Raw genomic sequence first — 19,368 nt, 5'->3', positions numbered from 1 at the left:
GTTTTTGACCCCTTCACAGTGCACATCAGAGTGACCACACCTATGTGTCCAAACCTCCCGGGTTGATGGAACAGGACTGTCATTGTCAGTATAGGAGATGGGCAGAGGGAGAGCAATGACAGTGAGGTACAATAAAAACAGGCGGATGAAAGATGGATCTGAGTGGGTTTGTTTGTTTGTTTTAGGGCTGCAACCATCGATTTATTTCAGTTAAAAAGAGAATACAGAACATTTTTGAAACTTTATCGACATGCCCAAAAGAGGGACTGATTAATCGCTCAATTTATTAGGGTATAATTATGTTATTGATTTAATCGATTAAATGTTGCACCCCTAGATTTGTTTTTGTTTTGGGATGGATGACAGAATGGCTGATTCCCCACCCCCTTCACTCCAGCTGCAACCACTACAGTATAAGGGCTCTACCCATGCCGTGAGAACATCATCCAGGAGAAAACGGCACTCATGTCCCCAACACATACACTCCAACCGTGGGTCAAATTAGTTGGCAAACAGCTAGTGGTTGTTGGACACCATCCATCGGCCAGTAGAGGAAGGTCAAGACTAGCCATTCAAATTAAAACGTTAAACTAAAACAAATTAAGTACCTGAATCCTAGCGTCTCTATTTTGTGTGTGTGTGTGTGGGGGGGGGGGGTATCTTCACCGAAAGTAGCCAATCTACATGCTCACAACGTGTCGAACACATTGTGTCTATAGATTGGCCATTTGCCGGCGAAGATATTTGAAGGGCCCCAGAATAGAGCCTGGGTGGTATTCCGGTCAACTAGGTATACAGTATAAGGTTTGAGCGGTTTAATGTAAGATTATCCCCTTTTTTCTGCCTGACACTTCTGTTCTTCTACAGAACGCCTTGCCACAGAGAAGTTTAGAGAAGTTTGATCCTATTTGAAGTTCTGTTTCCTGTCAGCTACTCTTTGCTGTGTGCCAGGGAACAACAAAAAAAAATAAGTGAAACTTTGCAATGATCCCCAGACAGAAAGAATTAGAAGGCGGCAGCCTGGGCGCGGCCAGAAAGATTGCAGTCTGGCTAACAGCAGTCTGATCTTCTCTACTGTCTGTTTCAAGTGCTTTCAGAAAGACATGCAGACACCCTTATCCATTCTCCACTCAGCCCAGCACAAAATGCCAAGTTCACTGTCACTTCAAACTCGTATTAGTCCTTTGGTTGGAGATCAATAACACAGCATGATATTAGTGCAAATCAATGTGCACACTGCAAGCGGTGACTGCTCCAAGCATGTGGAATTTCATTATTGTCTGAGCACCCATCCTAGACTGTTACCTAATTGTGCTAATAAAAGATAAGAAATATGACTTTGCCTTCTAATAAAATGCCATTCTCTGACATTTCCTTGATGCAATTGGGCATTCTGAATAGCTAATATCACAAGCGCTATCCGCTTTACAAATAATTCTCTAATCTAATGTACTTTGAAAATATCACATTGGGAAATATTAATTCCTCGCTGTGTGGTTTCACATAGTCCCCCCTGTCTTGAACCCAAGCTTCTCAAGAGCAAAGACAACAGTTCTCAGTCAGGCCTAGAATAAATGTAAATGTGCTGTCATAGAGACTGTTTTATTGTGTCGTTTACAGCTCAAGAATCCCAGCCTCTAATAAACAGAGGAAGAGTCTGCATATGCGAGAAGAACCCACGAAACTCTGGTTTGAAAACAAATACCGATAAGCTGCTCCTTTCCGTCTATTCTACATTCGACTTGTCTCTTAACAACCCTGTGTTTGGGAAGCTTGCACTGGCAGTAGTCATATTAGCAAGCCTCCCTGCATGTGGGAAACACCATGCGAAGCGAGAAGCGGCAGCAACAATAGCTGCTGTAGTGCAGCGGGCGTCTGAGAGCACAGCAAACCCCTTCATGCAGCAACAAAACGACACACGATGACAGGACAGGACAGGTGAGGTTACTGACTGATGCATCCCACTAAGGGGGCGGGGGCAACCTACAGGGCATACTGCGACCGAGCAGCGTGGCATTACTGGACTGGTAGTGGTATTTCGCCGGCAGACTGCGGGCCCGGTTCAGGCGGCGCTCTGCCAAGGCGCCGCTGCTCGCCGGGTCTCCGGGGCCGGAGATACTGAGGCGCATCCGCGTGGGGGCAGACCCGGGCGGGGGGAGGAGACTCCCTTTACGGTTATTAACGAGAGGGATGTCGGCTGTGGAGGGCCTGGCCAGGGGGTCCGTCTGGCGCGGGCGATGCAGGGCGTTGGGGTGGAATGGGTTTGAGGAGATGGAGGAGACGGCGTTGCAGTTGGCAACTTTAATGGATTGATTGCGAAAAGACGGTCTAACTTCATCCTTTACTGTCGAACAATGGAGAATGACACAAGTGACAAAAAAAAAAGCACTGCATTAGTGCCAAATCGAAATAATAACTGCACATTAGTTTGATATTATTGTATCTATTTAAGAGCTTTGTGAAGTTATGAAATTCTGCATGGAATTGTTTTTAGTGGAAAAGAAAAACTGAGCTTTTTTAGTGTAAACAAGCCATAGTCTAAGTAAGACAAGATAAATCAATTAACTTCACTGCATGAGAATCAAGCATATGTTTCAATGAAAAAGCACATCCTTCTGGGCTGTTCGTTCATTCCTCCTTTGATCCGGTATAATTCCTGAGAGTTCTAAAAAGATTCATGCCATGAATTGCAAGCGTCATTTATTCCATAATTGATGTTGACTCTTCATTTTTATTTAACACCACTTATCCACTTGGCGTGCGCTTGAACTGCAATGTTCAAAATGACATTTGCTTTTTGCATTCATGACAAACATGAATTAATTAGAAGCTTTGGCAGTTCTTTCTTTTCTGTTCTTTTCCCCTCAGTTGTGCTACACAGTCTGGAACAAAGCAAGAGACGTCGCCTGGCTGAAGCCGGTCAAACCCAATCAGATTCACAGTCAGCGCCTAGATCCAGGATTCATGCCGAATAAACTCATTGCTTTCATAGCGTCTCTGTCGGGCGGAAACCTCATATGTCCAAAACTGTTACTTTTTCAGGATTCAAATGAAAAGAAATAGCAGATCTGCAAGCTCACAATGTGTCGCTCACAACGCGTGAGCTTGTAGATTAGTCATATTTGAATAGCTGAAGCATAACAGAGTTAAAGTGGTAAATGTGGTGCTATATTAACTCATTTTGCTGGGGACCCCCTGGAAACCTTCAAATTGAGGTTGAAGGGGTCTGCCCGATAGCAAGTATATGAGTGGTCCTTGAGTTATAGAATTTATTTTGATATTTTAATATTACAATTATTATTTGTATGTCAAATAAGGCATTCAATATTAAGAAATTGGCATTCATTTTAGATTACTGGATATATATAAACATAGTTTTCTTGTTTTAGAAAACATTTTGTCATCCTATCATTATGCTGTACAGTACAGTAACATGCTGAGATGTGTAAATATGCATTTGTGTACATGCAAAACTCGATGCCCACCAACCACCAACCCACCCACAGACACATACACACACAAACAAAACTGGTGATGCCACCAAGTCAACCCCAACGTCTTGCATGTGCCGCGTGGAGCACGGCAAGTTGCGGAGAGCCTATAGGAGGACAACGTGAACCATATATGTGTTTATCCCCATTAAAACCGCGAGAGCATCCGCGTTTAGAACTATTGATTTAGAAGGCATTTGTAGAAGCGGCCACGGGTCTTAAATGGGTTTAAAACATGGATGGGACGGGGGGGGAGATGAGGAGGCGCTCTCCCCTCCTTGTTGGCTGGATGGGTGCTTGGTTGGTCGGTCGGTCGGTCGGTGGGTCGGTTGTCGTTTGGTAGGGGGAGAGGAGAGCGTTGTCCGGGTGGCCCTGAGCGATAAACAGACGTTTATCCCAGCCGTCAGCTGCCTCCTTGATTTACGGGGCGCCACCGATAGCTCCTGGATTCATCTGGCCCTTGTCAAACACGCGCAGCGTCAGAGCAAACGCTCAGTCTCCCTGGCAGGTCCACTGTTGCAACCCGGAACAACCCAGACGGCAACTGTCCCTTTCTGGAATGCTAATGGCGTGACGGGGCCACTATGTCGTGCATTCATTGTGCGAGGGGGTGGGGGGGGGAGGGGATGGGGGGGGGGCTTATCGGACCGCCGCCGTGACCCCACGTAAACCGGATGACGAGGAAGGCGGAGCAACGACCATCGAGACAAATGTTTACTTTTCTGTGTCAGTGGTTCTCAGACATTGTCATGTCAAGGACCCCCCACATTGAATATGGAATTGGCCACGGGACCCCCATCTGATTATCATCAAATGGGGAAAATCAAGATATAAAAAAAGATTATCTATTTTTTAAAGATTTTTCAATTATTATGAATAATAATAATATTAATAATAAATATTATTATTTTTCTAAACTACCTGATCTACAAGTTCACGTTGTGAGCTTGTATATTTTTTTCATATATACTGAATATATCTGAATGCTGAAATGCTATATTAACAACTCTAGCTGGGGACCCCCTGGAACCCCATCAAGGACCCTTGGTGATCCCACTTTGAGAACCACTGTTCTGCATGTGTCTTCGTTTATATGGTGGTTATTGTATTCTGCATTAAAGTTGTATGAGACAGACTACGATATTTGTCGGGGTTTATTTTTTTATAATGATATAAATATTATTGATATTCTACTATTGTAACCCATCTAGTTTCTATTGCATTTTAAGCAAAAAATAGTATTCTAAAAAAAGATGAGAAAGAAGGGAAGTAGGATGTATGTAAAGTCAATCTCCTTAATAAAAAGACAAATGCATCAAATAAAAAGTAAGCGATAACATAAATATTATAACATGACAAATACATTTCATCAGTGACATTTATGCTTTAACTAGCAGGATCAAAGTAGTGCATTTAACAGTTATTTACTTAACACTGAAAGAGTTACCTAAATTGCAATCAGCTTTGAACCGAACACCAGCCTCTTTCTGAGTTCCACTGTTCCCTGGTGTTGTAGCGCCATCTGCTGCTAAACGCAGCACAATACAAACACAGTGATGTGTATACAACTAAACAATGTGGGAAAAAAATACAAAATATAGCTTTTTTTTTAATACTAAATACTAGTACAGTAGGTTTCAGTTTCATGTCAACCTACTGTATGGCATGTGCAAATGATTAATGTAGGGTTACTTAAGGCAGAATATAGGCCTACGTATCTTTTTTTTCTTTTTGGATTATTTCATTTTTATTTTAATCAGATCAGAAACCGAGGGCAGAGAGAGAGGGGAGACATGACGCTGGGAGTCGGATTCAAACCCGGGGCCCTCGCTATTCACAAAGGGCATGTGGACAGTACACTAACTGCTTGAGCTACCAGGCACCCCACAACATACTGTATATCTAGAGTTAATCATTACATTAAACTAGTTACACAAGCCAAGCTTGGATTGAGCTTTCTTATAGGGCTGGGCAGTTAACCCAAAAATATATTGAAACCGACATTTTAGAACCAATAACCGACTTAATCTTGCTCATGTAGTTTAATCAAATAATCGAGAAGCAACTGCTTGTCTCTGTCGGGTGGAAACCTCATATGTCCAAAACTATTACTTTTCAGGATTCAAATTAAAAAAATGGCAAAAGTAGCAGATCGGCAAGCAAATAAACGAGCTTGTAGATCTGCTACTTTTGATACATTTGTGCGACACTCTAGTATGATCATGTGGGGCGTTAATTTACGCAAAAAACAAAAAGTTAAAATATGGAGATAAGAGGTTTCTGCCCAACAACGAATTACTCCTTGTATTGTATGTGGCACGATGGCGGCGTGCGGAAATAGCCGATCTACAAGCTCGTAGATAGGGCCATTTTCCCTTCTTCGTAATCGAGTAAAAAAGCAATAATAAGTAAATAATCGTGATACTGATTTCATATCGCCCAGTCCTACTTTCTATTACTCACTTATGTCTCTCTCTCTCTCTCTCTCTCTCTCTCTGTGTGTATTAAACATCAGACAGTTTCTCTATGCACTCTAAAGGGGGAAGGGGGGGTCAATTCCAAAAGCAGAGCAGCAGTAGTATTGTTAACCATGTGACAATGACGTGGTGAGGAGACTTCACAGGTCTAAACACTGGAGGGAGGGGAGGGGAAGGAGGGATGTATGGATGGATGGATGGATGGATGGATGGGGTGAGAGGGAGGGCTGGAAGCAGCACGGATAGGGACAGGAAGACAGACTTACGTGATCTGACATATCCATTATACTTATATTTGGCTGAGGAAAAGTGCAAAGACAATATGGCAGGTTACATGGAGAAAAGAGATAATGACAGATGAACAACAGACATACATCTGGAAAGAAATAACATCAGAGGAGAATGGAAATTATATTTTCTAAAAAAAAAACACACACAAATACAGACAATTGTTAAAGACAGTGATGAAGTAGCATTTTTGAAAGTCATCATTTTTTTTTTTGGGGGGGGGGGGGTGTTATGGCACAGACAGTGGGGGCTTTGGTGGTGAAAATACTAGAGCCCGATTAAGACTTTTTTTTGACGACTGCGGTATCGGCAGTTATGCCGCCGAAGTGTCCCGATTTTTTTTAACCACTATCGACCTTTCTGTCCCTACATTGTGGACATGTCATTCTTACAAAAACAATGTTGATCTACAAGCTCAAAACGTGTTGCAGTTGCGACACGTTCTGAGCTTGTAGGAACAGAATTAAAAAAAATAAAAAAAATAAGGCTTGTAGTTAAATGTTCTCAAACGGAAACTTTTAAACAAATTAAAAACTTTTTTTTTGACAAAATGGCGGTCGAAATCGGGATCGGCATGGGACTTAAACATTTTGGCATGGCTGTGGGTCGGGCTCTAGAAAATACTGTATGCTTATGATGATGGCTGCAGCGGTGAGAGATGGAGGGCACAGTAGATGAGTGAAATGGATTGGAAACACGCACAGCACACAGTGGTGGGGGGGGCAAAAAGACGTGCTTTTTTCGTGTGTGACTTCGTTCAAATAAAAAAAAATGAATAAAATGAAGAAAAAAAAAGAAAATCGAAAAAGCCAGGTCCATGACAGATTTCTTTTTCTCCTGTGTTTTTGCTCATGTTCTCCACAGTTGTTGGCACAAAAATAGGGTGTTTCTCTTTTATAAATATACATTAAACTCACAACAAGCGATTTTTCATCCAGAGATAACTCAACATTTATTTATATATATATATATATATACACATACTGTATATATATACACATATATATATATGCACTGTATATATATATATATATATATATATATATATATATATATATATATATATACTTTCTTTTTTTAAATTGGGAGCCAAACATGAGGTCCAGACTTTAGTTCGAAAGAGAAAATGTGCGTGTAAAAATTCTAAATACAGAAAGCAGACACTCGCAGGAACAAACCACACAACAACCGGTATACAGCACGTGTCAGCTGTGGAACTGACGTGGTCTCACTTCTGTGAACAGTGTCTCAGCTCCCCTGTCTCTTCCGGTTCTACTCTGAAGTGATGATTTGAACCAGCATCACCATACTGCATTCTATCTACCGACTTGTGGGAACGATCTTGGGATCAATACAATTAACGCAGTACAATGAGTACAATCATTTATACTGTAAGCACTGACAACAAGCTTTTGATCAGTCCAGGGCTTCCCAAACGCTTACAGCTCGAGACGCAAAAGATAGATTTGGTGTCTCCCCGCCCGGGACCCAGACTTACAAAAGTACATTATGAAGTAACAACTTATGCCATATTTAATAATGAAAATAGCGATGCGATTATTTTCACAATTTTTTTTGCTGTAATCTTTTGAAATCATTATGTAAAATAAATTGTATAGGGGAAAAGAAATAAAGGGATATATTTACTCACAACCCATACAAAAATGGTCCCATTGTTTGGGAAACACTGGAGTAGTCTGTGAGATGGTGACCATTTTTGCCTTTTCCCCCGGAACGTCTCGTCCAATGGTAAAAGGTCACAGCAAAAAGGCCCAGGGGTTGGCCTATGACACGGACCCCTCAAACAGGGACCCCACACCGGCTCTGGCATCTGTCTCTAGCAATCTGCCTGTGCCCAGAGAGTCAGCAGGGCTAACTGGCTAGCATGCGGGGGCAAAGCATCGCGGTGGCATAGCACAAGAGGGGAGAGGGGGGGGGGAACTAAAGCCTGCCTGGTGGACAGGAGCTGTCAGGGCAGGTTTTGGTGACGGACCAGAGGCACCGGGAAAAAACATGAAAATGCAAACATAATTTCCGTGTCAGGATAGATAAGTCTTCCACTATTGAGACACACAGATACACACACACACACACACACACACACACACACACACACACACACACACAAACATACATACATATAGGCCCCCGCACGCGTACACAAACATACATATACCGCGGGCGCACACACACACACACCCACACACACACACACACACACACACACAGGCCCATAGGTCATACACTGACTGACCTTACCTTCAGCAAACAGGCTCTTTCCCAGCCCCAGGTCCCTAACCCCTACTGTAGACGCTTTAAGCAATCCTTTCCATAATAATCCCCCTCTCTCTCTCCATCTCTCTCAGCTATATCCTCAGTGAGTGGAACTGGCCCACGGCAACGGCAAGTCGCAGAGAAAGCCCACGTAACTAGAGACACACTTCATAAACAAACTGCTATTACAGACAGTTAAAGGACCACTTCACCTATTTTCCTATAATTGGTCCTCACTAATGGTCATTATAAAATGGGCACCATGCATTTCTGTCTACTCACTGTCTCTCAGCAAGAGCCATCAGGTCCATTTGGAACGCCCTCAAGGGACCCCGATCGTCCCTGCATGGGCCCTACTTTTTGAGAACCCAAGGCCTTGGGATGACTGTACTGTACTTATATACAGTATGGGCACACTCTCTTAAAGAATGCAAATAAACAAGAGCAAGGATAACAGACACACGGAAATCTCCCGAGTGTCCATTCAACTATTTGAGAATATCGTCTCTGTCGGGTGGAAACCTCATTACGTCCAAATTAAACTGTTACTTTTCAGGGTTCACATTCAAAAGAAGCAGATCTACAAGCTTCTACAAGTTTTGAGCGTGTGGACCTGCTACTTTCGATGCTTTTGCGCGACGCAGTGGTGTGATCAAGTAGGGCGTTAATTTACGAAAAGATACAAAAAGTTAAAAATGTTCCTTCTTTTTGTGTGTTTTTGGTCTCCCCTACCTCTCTTCTATCACAAAAAATACCCAAGTTTGAACACTCAGGCTTTCACAGCATATCTGGGGTTTTATGTAAATTGGTCTCAAAACAGACCAAACTGATTTGGTCCCGAAAGTTACGTCACTTTCGGGACCATCCCTCCCGTTTTTCAGTTCCAACATAGAAAAAAAAAAAAGATTTTTTTTTATTTTTTTACTTTTTCCACACAGAACCAGGAGATAACATGCATACAATAGCGCCACAAATCAGGACAATGTGGTATTAAAGGAGAGTGCTTTATAAGCCAGAGAGAAGTTAGTTGGAATGAGTATATTTGAGGCTTGATTTAGGCTCAAACCTTTTGAAAAACGTTTGAGGGACATAAACAATATGATATTAAATATTACATATTTTTTTTAAATTCATGGTGTAGATCCTTTAAAATATGGAGATAAGAGGTTTCTGTACGACAGCGGCGATATAAAAATGCACCCGTATAAGGGTCCTCAGAGATGAAACACCACTCATTATTTTGCCGTGCAGACATGCCAAGTTTCATCTGTATCACGTCGCTCACTGAAGCACTCATATCGGTTCACAATATAAAAAGAAAAACGCTCATTAAAACACTGTACCCCTTACAGCCTACAAAGAAGCTCTTAAAAAAAGTTAAGGCTCACAGAGATTCACGTGGCTCCCATTAAAGAGGTGTATTACGTTTCAACTGAAAAAGGGCCACGGCATTGTGTACTTGTGTGGTCGGAGTAGATCTAGCACCAGAACAGAGGTGGACTTAAGTAAAAGTAGCAATACCACTATATAAAAGTATAAAAGTTACAAGTAAAAGGCCCGCATTCAAACTTTTACTTGAGTAAAAGTACAGAAGTATTGGCATCAAAATATACTTGCAGTACGAATATAAGAGGACTCTCTTCTTTAAAACCTTTTCGAAAGTAGCAGTGACGCATATAGTGAGCGTAGAATAGAACTTACTCAGTTAATTTGGTTTGTTTTGTAATAATATATTTAAAAAATATATATACAATCTGCAAGGAAACTAGTATCTAAAACTGATAAATAATTGTAGTGGAGTAAAAAAAAAACATTATTTGCCTCTGAGACGTATTGGAGTAGAAGTATGAGAAAGCACTGCAAGGCAGAATGCCTGCAACATAACACTCAAGATTAAACGGAAACCTCAAGGTGCACGGCTCAACAATGTCGTGAAACTGAGAAAACAGCCAGCACACCATAGATGTCCTTTTTACACATTGTTTTATTTATCTCTTGAAGCGCGTCCGTTGCTCTGTCCATGGAGAGGTTAATAAAACAACGTGAAAAGGACATTTATTGTGTGCCGGCTGTTTTCTCAGTTTCATGGAGTAGAAGTAGCCTATAATTTGATTATTATTACAAAACCACTTCAAGACATATATATATATAATTTAGCAATTTGAAAATAGCCGATCTGCAAGCTCACAACGTGTCACAAAGCGACACGTTGTGAGCTTGTAGATCTGCTATTTTCAAATGATTTATATGCATTTGAAAACTTGTGAAATAGGACCTTCTGCATAATGAGTACTTTTACTTTTGGCACTTTGGTATATTTTGATGCCAATACTTTTGTACTTTTACTCAAATCAATTTTGAACACCAAACTTGTACTTTTAACAGACTATTTCTACAATGCGGTATTGATACTTTTACTTAAGTAAAAAAATTTGAGTACTTCTTCCAACACTGGTTACTTTCCCCCACTGCACCGGACCATTGAAAATCAATGGCAGAGCGCTATCCAAGAAAACAATGCCTTGCTCACGTCTGCTGGAAAAGGAGAAAAAAAAAGTGGAAAGCGGAAATCCAGCAATCGCTGACTTAAGCCGGATTTATACTTCGTCATATGGCGGTCACCAGAAGAAAAAAAAAACAGATCTACAAGCTCACAACGCGCTGCATAAATTAAACGTTACAAAGCACCGGGGAGGAATGTTAAAAAAAATAAAATAAAAAAAAACACTTTGTTCAGACGAAAAATCCCCGAATCAAAAACGTGAAGAGAAATCTTAGACAGGAGGCGGCTTTCCCTTGAAATCCGTACAGGGTGGGGTGAGCGAGAAGTGAGATCCTACAGGGGGGCATAGGGGCGAGAAAGTGAGATCAGTAACCATGTAATGGGTCCAGTAATTGGTACCGGGGGGGATATCAGTGTCGACCGAAACTACAAGAGGGGCCGAGCCAAACTGATCATGGCACGTTTGACACTAATCTAGCCCGAGACGTCCCAACGGTGGGAGAATGTTGAAGAGGAAATCAAATCTGTATGTCTGATCCCAAGGCTTTGATAGCCGGGCCTACTGCTGCCATGTCTAATTGACAGACAATTTAGTGGGGAAAAAAACACCAAAAAAAACAGACGGAGTCTTCTCCTGCTGTCTTTTAACCACCACATGTTACCTTTTCTTGATGGAGACTACATCCGTTTCCTACGTAAATCCCCCCCCCCCCCTCCTACCCCCCCCCAGGTTTGACTCTATACCCACATGAACCCTATTCCTATTCTGGGGGCGAACAAAAAATTGCCTGTTTTTCGGTGAAGAGATTTGGTGTAGAGTGAGGGAAAAAAAAGGAGGAGCCCTAGTATAGACCCATGTGGGACAACGAAGTATATTAAAGGGTTTTAAATCATTGATTCTCAAAGTCCGGCACGGTACCACCAGGCGGTCCGAATGGACCCTTACAGATGGAAAATGGCATCAAATGGGGGGTCGGTCTGATGCATATTAAACTGGGGGTCCCGAGAATCACTGAACCTGAACTATATACTGGAACCCCACTCTACAGTACTAATTTAACTCTGAGAGTGTACACATGGAACCAAATGGACCCTTAATGGTCCATTTGGTTCCATGTGTACACTCTCAGAGTTACAGAGCCGTCGGGGTACAATTGGACCCCTGGTTGTCCCCAGGGTCGGACTGGGACCAAAATTCAGCCCTGGCATTTTGGTCCGGACCGGCCCACCACCCCCCGGACCGTTTTGTCAACGGGGGGGGGGGGGGGGGCGTTTCACTGTTTCAGCCCAGCCCTGCACATGAACATGAAAAAAAAATATATATACCAAATGAGGCTGCAATTATTTTGTCTAATGCTAAATACAAATTGCAGTACCAGTAACGTCTTCCAAACTACTTAGGAAATGTTGGTCTTAAAGGAGAGATCCGGACATTTTAAGTGTTATCTTTGATGTGTCGCTAGTAATCACTCACCATCATTGAAAGGGACTTTGAGTTATTCCAGATAGTCCCATGTCGTGCACTGAATGTCGCGAGCGAGCTTCCGTTTGTGCAGAACTTGATGACGCTGGTTGCTTGTTTCTTCCACAGAACCTGGCGTCTGTGGAAGAAATAATCAACCAGCATCATGTCGTTCTGCACGAACGATAGCTCGCTCGCGACATTCAGTGCACGTTTGAGTATCATGACACTCCACGATGAGCAGTAGTAGAGAAAATACTAACTTTGCATCGGTTCTAATAGACGATTTTCACTCTTACACGGGCTCCCATTATGCCAACGGAGGGGGTCGACAGACTGGACGACACGGGACTCTCTGAAATAACTCAACGTCCCTTTCAATGATGGTGAGTGATTAGCGACACATCAAAGATAACACTTAAAATGGGCGGATCTCTCCTTTAAGAAACAAAGAGTACTGAGAGAACTGCAGAGTCAATTCAGGGGTAGAGGTAAAATCCAAATAAAGGTACAACTGAAAAGAAATGGGCAGAAACTGAAAACAGGGTTAGCTTGGAGGTTCTCCAAATTATACGTGTTAAACATATACGCATAGCGTTCAAAGTAAAAACAACACAAACAGGAGATCTTTTCATCAACAAACAGTAGAAATACTGCAGAATAAAATCCAGTTTTTTTAAAACAAAATGGCATAATTCCATCATTGCATAGAATACAGACATCTTATTTGAAACAGTTGAAACCACAACACCAAACTATATCCAATAGCACTAGTACCACCACACCTTGACTGATGCAGCATGCGCTGGCCAAATATCTAACACCTAAGCAGCACCACAGAGCAACGACAAAACTGACCCAACGCAATAAAATTATAATAATAATAAAGTAATATGAATAATAATATCACAAATAAATAAAAGTAAAGTACAGATAGATAGAAATTACTAAATTAACAAATTAAAGTGTAAAAGAAATAGATCGCTTCAAAACCAAATACGAAAGCCACAGCTGCACAAACTATGGAGACAACGGAAACACGCCACAGGGACGACGTTACGAAATACACACATATTACCTTACGCTACAGAACCGCGGCATGATACACACGCACACGCGGCACACACTCACACACACGCACAGACCACACACCAAGGTTATTATAGTTAAATAAAATTAATGAAATGACAAAAACTACAATTGACAAGGCTTTACAAAAAATAAAAGATAACTACCTGAACCTCTTTTGTGTTTTTAAAAAAACGAACTAAACCCAACTACTGTAAAATCATAGAGAAAATGTCCTTAGTAAAAAGATAAACGCAAAAAAACAACAACTGATCTACAATTTCACAACGCTTTGCATTGCGACACGTTGTAAGCTTGTAGATCGGCTACTTTTGCTATTTTTCTGAGATGAACTTGATCTCTCACCCCTGGCAAATACCACAAAAAGAAAAACTAACACTAAAACGAATAAAAACTAAACTACTGTAGAACTAAGCCTTAAACAAAAATCAAAACTACGCTGAAATTCAAAACAAAAAGTCAAAAAACGAAAAAAGTTATACCGGTAAATAAAAAACGAATTCAAAAACAGCAAAAGTAGCCGATCGACAAGCTCAAAACGCGGCGCAAAGCGACGCGTTTTGAGCTTGTGGATCTGCTACTGTTGATGCTTTTTGTGTGACGCTATAGCATGATCAAGTAGGGCCATTCATTTAAGAAAAAATAAACAAAGACAAAAAGTAATGGAGATGAGGTTTCTGCCCGACGACAGCAACGAAAAAAACAACAAAAAAAACCTATGATAACCTTGGAGAGCACCACACAGACAGCACACAGACAGACATGTAACAGCATGGTGTTGGGGGGTCGGTCGGCACTTACAGGCACGCAAAGTGGTCGCGCAATCATGAACCGAGACAGAGGAAAGGGGGTAGGCCCTCTGAAGGGTGTCCATGTTACTATGTACACTGCCTGACATGCATGAGCAGTCTCGCTCTGAACAGCCGCAATCAAAACAACATGCCAGTTTCATTCGCTTGTAGACGGACATCCTGGCTACAGTCATGTTTTTTTTGGGGATGAGAGGAGGAGAGGAGGAAAAGCAGCAGGTTATAATGGCAAAAGGAGAAATCGTCATCCAAGGGGGAGGGGAGGGGGGTGTGATAGTGGGGGGGGGGAAAGGTAACTTCATTCATCAAAAGTGCAAAGGAGGCCCCTCGTCCCGATTCGGTACCCTGGCTGGATTGTTTTACTTTACGGGACCTTTCTGATAGCGGCTGTGCCCTCCGCTCCTCAGAGTGCACGTCCAGGGACTCCCCCCGCAGGGGTCCTTGAGGGGGTTCCAGGGGCTCCCCAGCAAAATTACTTATCATCAGCTATTTGAAAAGAACCGATGTAGAAGCTCACAATGGGACGCATTGTGAGCTGGTGTAGTTGTGCTATTTTTCCAAAGAATCTTGTAATTTTCTGAAAAGTGTGGAATATATAATATATATTTCTTTTACATTTTTACGACACAAAGCTTGTATGGGGGTCCTTGGCACAAAATACCAGGTTGCAGATCTACAAAATATCAGATCTACAAGCTGCCAACGCGACGCATTGCGTGAGATTCTAGATTGTCTTTTTCCGGTGAAGACATTTTGGTGTATAGGGGAGAAAAGTGCAGACCCCCCGGGGGACCCCATAGTCAACAAAGTATATAGGCCAGGGTTAAATAGTTTTAACATTATACTACTCTCAAAGTGGGGTCCGGGTTCTCTCAGGGTTCCCTGAGGGGGTCTGTAACTCTGAGCATAAAAACAATGGAACCAAACTAGCTCTATTTATGGGTCAAATTGTACACACAGTAATGTCCTTTGAGAGACACTGGTTTAACGTATACGCTGAGTGAGTGAGGGCGCTCGGGACTCGGGTCAGAAAGGTTCCTATACAGTAAACCACACCCAGCAGGGTCAGGGCTGATGTGCAAGACCTATAGCATCCTGCACGCACACACCTGACCATCAAGAGACCAGTAGTACAATGTAGAAAACACCACACGCTACAACAGTGGTTCTCAAAACGTATTTTTTTATTACAACCTTTGTAATCGTCAGCATGATAATAAATACTGTATTTTCGAGGTTCATGGTGATCTTGGTTGTTCTGTCTTGTGTACAGGGTACATAAGAGTATAAAACTCCTGACATGGTTTCGAGAGATCAGACTGTGTGCGCCAAAGGACGTTTATGCCATACCAAAGTCAAAAAGGCAGAAATATGACAGTGGGGGATAGGCGGGTAGGGGGGAGGAGAGGGTATAGTGGGGGGGGGGCATTCAGGGAATAGAGGCATGACAGAGCAATGTCTTCAGCAGCAAATCATCATAAACATTCAGTACATTCTGTCCCCCCCTTTTTGGGCAAAGGGCTGATCCACGTACCTGTATATCCCCCATCATGCACCTGTGCGGGACTAGCGGCCCTGTCCATTGGATCACACTATTCTACAGGCTATAGGGGTCATGCTGGGACTGAGAACGGCAGTTTTCACAACTCCCGCTCCCCCAAGGATAAACTGCATTCACGTGCAGTGCATGCATAGCATGTAGTATTAATGCATGCATGCATGTGTGTGTGTGTGTGTGTGTGTGTGGTGGGGGGCACAGGGTGAAAGTACTCAAATTATACCCGTATGTGGCGGTTGTTTTTGGAAAATGTGTCCGCTAAGCCTGATATGCATCTATTTGGCTTATTTTCCTAAACAAAAGGACACAATCACAGCCACACCCAGGCCATCCAATTGTGTCTGGTTACATTGTGGGTGATACTTTGATCCAGCCGTCCTTTTAACAGGCTGGCATGCAAACGGTGGCAAATAGGACTTGCTCAAGTGACAGTATTAGATTGTGTAAGAGTTCGAGAGTGTCTGTGTGTGTGTGTGTGTGTGTGTGTGTGTGTGTGTGTGTGTGTGTGTGTGTGTGTGTGTGTGTGTGTGTGTGTGTGTGTGTGTGTGGGGGAGCAGGGGGTGAAAGGTTCCCAGAACAACATCTCTAGCTTGCTGTTACACTGGGCAGAAACAGTCCCTGGGTCCCCATTCTCTTATAGTGCCAGGGTGCAAAATGACACCAGACTAACTCTGTCTGGCTGGCACTCTCACACAAGACACCTTTTTTTTTCTCCTCCCTTTTAGGACAGTATCATTACCTTTTACTGTCGGAGTTGTTAAGATGTTACATTTCCTTTTCTGGCCAAGGAGAGAATGTGAAGCGCAGAGTATGAAGTCATGAGCTGGAGGCATCAGGGACTGTCGTTTCCTTATGCATGCATAACTGCCTTATTTTAGCATTTAATAAGCATGCGGAGGAAGGCGGCTTTGGTCTTAGCAACTAGGGGAAGGTTGTATAACTGTTTACAAAACATACATGAACCTTTTGGGAAGCAGCAAGGCTATCATTTCATGCTGAAATCCATTAACCAATGTTTCGGGGGGTGGATGTTTGGATAACACAGTATGTCATTATGTGGGCTATTGATGCGTTATGGGAGGGGAGAGCGATGGACAACACAAGACACACGACCCACAATGCGTTTGACTCATGAGGTCACGAGCGCTCACTCTGAGCGTGTCCATTTCGGGACATTCTTCAAGGAGGATTCAACATGACTGCTGCTCTGATTAACTGCCTGCCTGGGTCAGGGCTATTATAGTTCAACTATCAATAAAATAACAATAATAGCGTTGAAAAACGAAATAGTTAACTGTAATGAAAATAAAAACGAAGCTTTACAAAAAAAAGATAACGATAACTGAAACTGTTTACAAAACAAAGTAAAATCCTAGAGAAAAAATGTCCTTAGCTTTAGTCTTTGTCAGTGTCCAAAATTCGTCTTTAGAAATAAAGAAAATAACCGATCTATGTGCACTTTTTTTTTAAACGTTTTGAATCTCGTCCACCCTGACTAATCCATATCGGTAAAAAACAAAAAAAACTAAAACTATTAAAAAGTTAACTAAAACTAAGCCTTTTCACAAAATAAAAAAGTAACTAAACTAGCAAAACCCGCTTTAAAAACTAATTCAAACTAAATTGAAATTGAAAACATGAAGTCAACACAAAATAAAAAACGACTATCAAATCTATAATAACCTTGGCGTGGGTTTTGTCAGTTGCCAAGTACGACTACTCTCTACCAGGGTACTACAGCATACTGAAACAGAAGGCACAGTATCAGAATCAGGGCACCATGTTGAATTAGAAGCATGTCCCAAAATTACAATCTAACCTATTCAGCAGGAGTGCAAGGAAATGATGTTCCCCAGTACCGAACTGAAACACAAAACCACTTGTCACAAAAATGAGTCGAAAACACCTGGTACCTTATCGCAACACATGGTTTAAAAGAATGCACAACACAAAGGCTGTTTTCCTCTCAAAGACTGGATTTGTGTGTGGACACGCATTCCTTACCAAACCTCAAACACGCACGATGAAAACATACACAAATACACATACAAATCTCTGAATCATGTAGAATCATATCGTTTTGTTGAAACGTGAAGACACAGTACACAGAAACACATTCACACACTTGTGTCATTGCATTCTTGCTGAATAGGTGACAGAGGACATGATTATCAGTATCTACAGACACAACTCTGGCATGGTACCACCATCTAGTGGCAATGTAATGCTATGGCAGCTAATAGTATGCAAAAACCTTTCTCTAGTGAGTTAAAAAAATATACATTAAAAAAATAGGGCCCGACAACTGTCTAGAATTGAAATGCACAGAGCTGGGGGTGATGACATTTCAATTCTGAAAGGCACTGATGATCTCTGGAACCTAAACTGGAACTGGCCGAGGCCCCAGTGTTTTGTAGGAGAGGGCGGAGAGATCACAGTGAAAGGGCAGTGTGTGTGTGTGTGTGTGTGTGTGTGTGTGTGTGTGTGTGTGTGTGTGTGTGTGTGTGTGTGTGTGTGTGTGTGTGTGTGTGTGTGTGTGTGTGAGACGGGGGGTGGGACAGGGGGGTGGGACGGGGGGGACCAGATTGTTTTGATTCTGTTTTGGCGATCTAGCTCATTAAAACAGAACATTTTTGAGAACGTCCCACAAGAACACTTTCCGCTCTCTGAAAATACAGCAGCGTACAAAACCTCCTTTGACACAGAGTAGATCAATCTAAATCTCAGAGGTTCTGGTCTTCCCCCTCCCTTTCTCTTCTTGGATCCCCCTAAATGTATGAGTAATGTTAGCAAAATATCAATATCTTTTCACCACAGCTGCTCTTCTACTTTCCCAGGAGTGTGACAACAGGACAGGGGTTTTGACAAGCGCTAATGACATAAGACAGACTGCATTTTCAATACCAAAGTATCAGATTGGTTCAATGACCAGTGCTGGACAAGGTATGTAACCTACTTGAGTCAAAGTACAGACCTATACTCCTGGTCAAATATTACTCTGCTACAAGGTTGCTCAGTCCAATTTGTACTTGAGTTAAAAAGTACATGCTTTTAAATGAAGTATTCAAACAATTCAGATTATCCAGGAAAAATAAATAAATAAATATATATATATATATATATATATATATATATATATACATAATAGTGAAAATAGCAGATCTTGTTCTTGTGAGCTTGTAGATCTGCTATTTTCAGTTTTCACTATATTTGAAATAGGGCTTAAGTGGTTAATTCCTAATGGTACTTTATCCTTTCATAGAATGTGTTGTTGAGTCAAAAGTACAGTACAATATTTTGTCTTTGAAATGTAGTGGAGTGAATGTGATAAGTATCCACAAATACAAAACACTCAAGTAAAGTACTGTACAGATACCCAAAAAAGATGCACTTGAGGACAATAATTACTCAAGTAAA

General features: G+C 41.9%; 1 protein-coding gene across 4 annotated transcripts in view; it reads right to left on the bottom strand.

The window, feature by feature from the left end:
- The window catches only part of kcnma1a (potassium large conductance calcium-activated channel, subfamily M, alpha member 1a), a 285,057-nt gene that overhangs the window by 38,719 nt on the left and 226,970 nt on the right, over positions 1–19,368 (bottom strand). Inside the window, exon 19 of one of the 4 annotated variants that reach the window (XM_080448764.1) lies at positions 1,988–2,344. The exons of the other annotated variants lie outside the window; for them this stretch is intronic. Within the exon in view, the coding sequence (XP_080304890.1) occupies positions 1,988–2,344 (357 nt within the window). The remainder of the gene's footprint in view (positions 1–1,987; positions 2,345–19,368) is intronic. 4 annotated transcript variants of the gene reach the window in all.

Source organism: Gymnoscopelus braueri (assembly GCF_963280865.1).
Source record: "Gymnoscopelus braueri genome assembly, chromosome: 14".
NCBI classification, from domain to species: domain Eukaryota; kingdom Metazoa; phylum Chordata; class Actinopteri; order Myctophiformes; family Myctophidae; genus Gymnoscopelus; species Gymnoscopelus braueri.
Note: the sequence above shows the minus strand (reverse complement) of the source record. Positions and strands in the feature narration are given on the sequence as shown.